This window comes from Babylonia areolata, chromosome 20 (assembly GCF_041734735.1).
Source record: "Babylonia areolata isolate BAREFJ2019XMU chromosome 20, ASM4173473v1, whole genome shotgun sequence".
Classification (NCBI taxonomy): Eukaryota; Metazoa; Mollusca; class Gastropoda; order Neogastropoda; family Buccinidae; genus Babylonia; species Babylonia areolata.
In genome coordinates, this window is record NC_134895.1 from 54,200,667 (window position 1) to 54,207,983 (window position 7,317).

The 7,317-nt window shown below is 45.4% G+C and overlaps 1 protein-coding gene across 1 annotated transcript in view; it reads left to right on the forward strand.

Annotated features, from left to right (window-relative positions):
• The first annotated feature begins 2,016 nt into the window (after positions 1-2,016).
• The window catches only part of LOC143294738 (uncharacterized), a 132,264-nt gene continuing 126,963 nt past the window's right edge, over positions 2,017-7,317 (forward strand). Inside the window, exon 1 of the mRNA XM_076606195.1 lies at positions 2,017-2,175. Coding sequence (XP_076462310.1) covers positions 2,131-2,175 — 45 coding nt within the window. The 5' untranslated portion in view covers positions 2,017-2,130. The remainder of the gene's footprint in view (positions 2,176-7,317) is intronic.

Here is a 7,317-nt window from a genome sequence, read left to right on the forward strand (position 1 = left end):
CCATCCAGTTCTGGTTTGATGATAGATCAGACTTTCTCCACTGCATTCTGAAAGGCGGTGTCCTTGTAACTGAAGAAAGTCTACCATGCAGGTCACAGTAGAAGGAATTTGATTAGTCGGATCGATCAGCACATGCTCGCCGCGCGGACTCGATCGTCATTGCAACATATGATTCATTAAAAGCTTCAGTCAAGCCGATGTGAACTGTGAGAGTGTACGTGTGTTTGAAACACGTTAATAATTGTTATATCTAACCGTTAGTGTAGTTCAGAGAGCACTGTCCATGTTTTTTATAACTTGAGTTCCTCTGACGGAGTTTTTGTTGTTGGGTTAGTGTTGTTGTTGTGTGTGTTTGTTTTTTGGTGGTTTGTTTTTTTGTTTTTTTTACCAGTTTACGCGTGTGTGTGTCGCTCGGCCAGCAGTCCTGTATAACCATGAGGTTCGAACATGGATCAAAGAAAATCATTGACTCGAGAGAAATCTGAACAAGCAAAAAAGAAAGAGGTAAAAAAACATCCGAAAGAAGAGAAAAACTGTTAGAACCAAAAATACAAAAAGAAGCTAATCTGAGCTGGTCACGAGCGAACCTTGAAGTCTAACTGACGGTACCAGTAAACTTGGCGCTTCGAGCTGGTCATGCCTGGAGTCGGTCACCTAGCTATGACCTTTGTCGGTTCGGTGCACGTGTGGCCAAGACATACACCGACACACATATGAAAACAAACGCGCACGCGCGCGCAAGCACACACACACATACATACACAAACTTACGCAGACGCAAACACACACACACACCTGGACGGACATACACACACGCAGACCCGGGGACACACATGTACGCACGCACACTGTAACATACATATGTACACGCACGGCACGTGCACGGCTCACCCCCACCCCCACCCCCTCGGCCAATCACATACACGCACGCACGGCACACTGACATCAGTACAAGCGCGATGACGACTTATTATGCATTGGTGCGCTTACGATTTCAAGACTACTTTATTCAGTAGAATTAATAATCCGCAACAGTCTATAAATGGGTCACGGAGGACTTCGAAAAAAAACAACAAAAAAACTCCCCCACCCCCCACCCCCCAGCTTAAACGAAATAGTTCTATCATAGTGCACTTGTGCGTCAGTTAATTAAGGTAAAAGAAAGAAAAAAAAGTCAACAAGCGTTAACATTCCTTTTATCTGCATGCAACGCACCGACACTAACGTACACCCATTCAGTTCTCTCTATGTCTGTCTGTCTGTCTGTCTCTCTCTCTGTGTCTCTGTCTATCTGTCTCTCTGTCTGTCTATCTGTCTCTCTGTCACTGTCTCTGTCTCTCTCTCTCTGTCTCTCTGCCTGTCTGTCTGTCTCTCTCCGAGTCTCAGTCACTCACTCACACACACACACACACACACACACACACACACACACACACACATCTCAATACTTGAATAAAAATCTTATTTAAAAAAAATATATATATATACATACATACATACATAGATAAGATAACGACTGAGCTGCAAGTCATAACCAGGCACGCAAGCGAAAGAAAAAAAGTTTACCAACTCTGCACCCCAACCTCGAATTTCATGTGCATGTGTGCGTGCGTCAGTGTCACGTGTGTGTGTGTGTGTGTCAGCGTGTGTGTGTGACAGTGTGTGTGTGTTATGTGTATGTGTGATGGCATGATGTAAAGTAACCTTTGAGTTTACGGTCATTTTACGATCAATAAAAGATTTATAAAATCGTGGAAAAATAATGCCAAAAAAACATTTATTATTCAGTCATGTCTTTCATGCAAACACACACACACACACTCTCTCTCTCTCTCCCCCCTCTCTCTCTCTCTCTCTCACTCACACACACACACACACACACACACACACACACGACTGGGTGCCCCGAGGTTTATTAATCACGTGATAGTTCAGCGATTGTTGAGTGGACAGTCTGCGCTGTGTGCGGGAGTTAGTGAACTTGAGCCACATGTGTCAAGACAGAACTTTCCGTGACTGGCCGTGAGGCGTGTGTGTTGTGCAGTGTGGTGTTCTGCTGGAGTGCGGAGTCTTTTATTTTATTTTATTTTTTCCCCCCCGAAGAGAACTGCTTTGGGTTATGAATCAGACATGAGTCGAATGTCAACTTTCCCGCGTCGGCCTCCATCAGAGCACGTGAGTTTGTTTCTGTTTTTATTTTATTTTTATTAAGAAGAAAATATATCGTTACTTGTCCGCTAACAGAAAAATTGTCGTCTGCTAGCCTATCAGGTCGACTTTTGAAGATGGTCTTGTGAACCGTTTTATTTTCGATTTCGAGTCGGGTCCGTGTTGACTGTTTGAGCTGAGGTTCAGTTTCAGTACGTATTGACTGAGCTGAGGTTCAGTTTCAGTCTCTGAGCTGAGGTTCAGTTTCAGTACATGTTGACTCTTGAGCTGAGGTTCAGTTTCGAGCAGCAAGAGTCAAAGCGTGCGCACTTATCCATATACGCTGCACCGCATCTCCTCAGTCTGGAAGGAGAGGTTACTCTTTGAACAGACGGTCTGGAAATGATGGTAATTAAGGCTCAAGACTCGGGGAGAGAGAGGGGAGGGGCAGGGGGGGCTGGGATGGGGGGTGGGGGGTCGTGTGGGGGCGAGCGGGAAAGGAGGAGGGTGGAGGTTGAAAATTTTGCTGTTAAAACTGTCTTCAAATGACCCCATCAGTGTTTCTGATCGGAAAAAAAAGTCACGCAGTCTGTTTATTAATTAATGAGCTAGCTTCAAAAATCAACCTTCATGTAGTAACTTGATATTGGGAGTCAGTGTCTAAGGAGCCATCAGTCAATTATACAGATAACAAATCTTGCAGTGATTAATCAAACATTTCAGTTAATCACAGTGCTTCATCCTTAGACCTATTAACTTACTAAAGCAATCAGTCCGAGCTGCCTTCAAATCATTCTGCCTTGCAAAACCTTTTTGTTTGTTTTTTAGGGATGTGTGATGGTTTCTTTTTTGCTTTTGTTGGTCCAGAAATCGGATCCGTTGCATGAAAATATGTTGGTTAATTTCCGGAGTTTAATATTCTGTTCTGATAAACTAATATCCCAGACCTTGATATGTATGTTTGTCGGTTGTGCGGAAGCGCACACATAACGTTACTAGTAGTGATTCCTGGCAGTACATAGCCCAGTACCAGACATAACGTTACTAGTGGTGATTCCTGGCAGTACATAGCCCAGTACCACATAACGTTACTAATGGTGATTCCTGGCAGTACATAGCCCAGTACCAGACATAACGTTACCAGTGGTGATTCCTGGCAGTACATAGCCCAGTACCAGACATAACGTTACCAGTGGTGATTCCTGGCAGTACATAGCCCAGTACCAGACATAACGTTACTAGTGGTGATTCCTGGCAGTACATAGCCCAGTACCACATAACGTTACTAGTGGTGATTCCTGGCAGTACATAGCCCAGTACCAGACATAACGTTACCAGTGGTGATTCCTGGCAGTACATAGACCAGTACCAGACATAACGTTTCTAGCGGTGATTCCTGGCAGTACATAGCCCAGCACCAGACATAACGCCGGTCCCAGGCTGGCCTGGATCCAGTGTGTGTGTGGGGGTGGGGGTGGGGGGGGATTCAGTCGTTGTCTTTTGAAAACAGAGCGACTATGTCACGGTCGGTTGGGCATCTTGAAAAGCTGGGCTCTGAGCCGGAGGAAAAACAATGGCCAGCTTTGAACCCGGGGTATCGCGTGACACGTTACTAAAGTCTGACACAGTGCTGTGTATGCTCCCCCCCTGCCCCCCCATGCCCACCCTCCCCCCACCCCTAGCCCCCCTATCCTCCCTCCCGACAGCTAACTGATCAAACCCCAGTCGTTTGTTTCTAGGAGTAACCGTGGGGGGTTTGTGTGAATCAGCGTTGCTCTTTGTGTGTGTGTGTGTGTGTGTGTGTGTGTGTGTGTGTGTTGGTCGGTTATGATCTTTTTTTTTTATTGCATAGTTACGGTTACACTGGAATGTAGTGTGTGTGTGTGTGTGTGTGTGTGTGTGTTGGTCTGTCAATTCCTCGGTCATGTCTGCAAGTGTCAGTGCACTATTTAATTTCCTGTCTGCTCTGTCTGTCTGTCTGTCTCCCCCCCCTCTCTCTCTCTCTCTCTGATTATACAATTGGCGCTTTCTTTCCAAGCTATCAAAAGACACCAGCCTTCTTAATTAAGTAACCTCATGTGTGACTGATCTGATTGTGTCAGCTGCGAACAAACCTGCTCACGTGTGTAAGCGTGTCTGTTCCCGTTTTCAAACAACACCCCCCCCCCTCCCCTTCGTTCTTCTTCCCCCATTGTCTTCAGACACGGCCATTCTGGGTTTTTTTATTGCTTTGTTGTCGATGATGTTAGCATGCTTGACTGTTGCCATTATTAAAAACAAACAAACAAAGAAACAAATAAAACAAAAGCCCCGCAAGATATTGAACGAGATTTGCATTCCGTGTTGAACAGGTATCCATAACTCATGTAGGATGTGACGTGTGTGTGTGTGTGTGTGTGTGTGTGTGTGTGTGGTTGTGTATGTGTGTGTTTAGCGTTTAAGTTTTTAATGTGTATTTGTTTCATGATAAAAAAAAACAACAAACCAACAACAATAACTGCTGATGATTCTTGTATCCGTCCCGGCAAAGTGAAAAAAAAAAATCACCCCAAAAACAAGAAGAAGAAAACACCACCTGAGATATGTCTAGTCTCTTCACCGGCCACCGTCACGAAGTGTTGTGTCACAACAGTGTGTCAGTAACCACTTGTCCAAAGATCTCATACTTGATCGTCAGGACTCCAGGTCAGGTCTGCGTGCATTTGACTTTATCAGCTGTGATCAGTGGTGTTGATCCCAATCCACACCTGTGCAGGTTTCAGGTCAGCTGGTTTGGCACAGTCACACAGACACACACTCACACACACACACACAGACACACACACATACATACACACACGAACACACATGCGCGCGCGCACACACACACACACACACACACACACACACACACATACATGCTCACAGAGACACACACAAGCACTAACACCCCCCTTCCCAAACACGTACATACACATTCACAGAGAGGACACACACACACACACACAAAACGCAAACACACACACACACACACACACACACACACACACACACACTGATGTGTTGAGGAGGTGTGTGTGTGTGTGTGACAGATGACTGACATGGAATGGTATTTTTTAAATAGACATGCACTGAATGTATAAATTTGAGTTACAGCCCGCTGAGGTCACGACAGTGGTGTTGAAAAGGTTTTTTTTCATGATAGTCGTTTTCGTGTATGACCATCAGAGCAGCAGAAGAGGCAACTGCTGTCCCAACTATTTGGGCTAGAATTTAATTTTTGTGGAGAGTGGTTACATCCCCACTCTCTCGGCCAAGAGGGTTTTAGGACAGTCGGCGGTGGGATGGTTCCCAAAGGCCAAGGCTGCAGCACCAAGAGCCAGTGCAATTTTGCCTCCTGGTTTGAGAGTCATGGCCCTTCACAAAAGACGAAGCTGTAAATGATTCCTCACTGCAGTGGGCATCTTGACAAGCTCGGGTCTGAGCCGGAGGAAAAACAAGGACCAGCTTTGAACCCGCTGTTGGCCCAACTGTAAACATATGTCAATCTGTGACATAAGCTCATACACACTGGCTGGAAAGGTGGAGATGTAACTGAGGCCTTACGTTGTCCGCTGCCAAGGAACGCAAGCATTGTACAGAGGTGTCCCTCCTTGCACCCGGGAGGTAGAGGATTAGGGGCAGTGTGTTGGCATGCTCGGTTACCCAGGGTGTTAATGGGGGGAACTCGCAGCCACCATGCAGTATGTTATACGGGTGGAGTAAAAAAAAAAAAAAAAAAAAAAAAAATCACCCTTTTTTCCCCCCCCCCCCCCCTCCATGTGAGATTTTGGCGTTGAAACTTTTTGTCCTTAATTATTGTTAATGATTTATTGGTGGATTGTTGCGTGTTTGTTGTTGCTGTTTTTTTGTTTGTTTGGTTGGTTGTTTGGTGTGTGCGTGTGTGTGTTGCGAAAAGAGTTGAGCAGTTCTGAGGCAGCTCAGCAACCGTCTTCATTCCAACACCTTCCACTCCCGTCTACCCCCCGCAGCCCCCTCCCCGCCCCCCTGTCTGCCCAGTCTTTTCAGCCTGTCTGTCAAGTTGGCCACAGCCATGAAAATATACGAGTTCCGATCGCATTGTGAATGATTAATGTTCTTCCGGCCTGTGATTTATTTAAAAAAAAAAAAATCTATTTTCATACATCTTTCTTGATTTATCAACCGCCTTTGACACCATGGGCTATTTGTTCTTCCGTCTCCAGCTTCAGAATATATTTCTTACGAACAGTATGGCCTCACTCGATTGGTTCAGGTTGTGTCCTTAGGGTCAGTTTCAGTCCACCATGGTTGGTAGTTCTTCCTCTGAGGTTCCAGGTTGGATTGTGGTGTTCTGCAGGGATCTGTTCTTCTGGGTCTCGTTATTCTTGTTGAACTTAACTGCCATGATATACGACAGTATTTCCATCTTGACAACTTGACTCCCAACTTAACCCCTTGAATGCTGTACCGAGTATGATTGTTCGTGAAGGGTTGTCATCTTACTGACCCAAGGTCACCAGTCCTTGTTTGGAGTTTTTCTCGTGTGGTCCCGTTCACTCAGCTCAGCAACACCAATCACGCCATTGACGAGGACACCAAAGTGGTGACTGACTTTCAGAATCAGGCCACACTGACCTCATTTCTCCCACGTTCAGCTGTCACAGGGTAAAGAATAGTGACATTCGTGAAAACCATCCTCTGTGGGTTTGTTTTGTGTGTGTGTGTGTGTGTGTGTGTGTGTGTGTGTGTGTGTTGTTGTTGTTGTTGTTGTTGTTGTTGTTTACATTTACTTTCTTAACATTATATTCTGAAAAAAGAAACATGTTCACATGAACTGAACAAATTTCCCTTTTCTATACCAGTTTAGTTTTTGCAATTTGCGTTGGTCTTTTTTTTCGCTCACTCAATCGAAGGATAAACTAATATTGTCACCAGTTCGCTGTCAATGCAGGAACCAAAATTAATGTGTCAGTCCTGCCAACGTCAGGTAAGGCGCAATTCAAAAATGATAATCAAGTCCATCGACCTGTCAGCCTGTTCAATGTGGACCGTACGTTCTTTAACCCGTCCATTCCATGCCGTAATTGGAACAACCACGTTTCTTTCTCATCGGTTAATTCTTCCCTTCGTTCCCCCCCCCCCTCCCCTGCCGCCTCCCTCCCCCCCCCC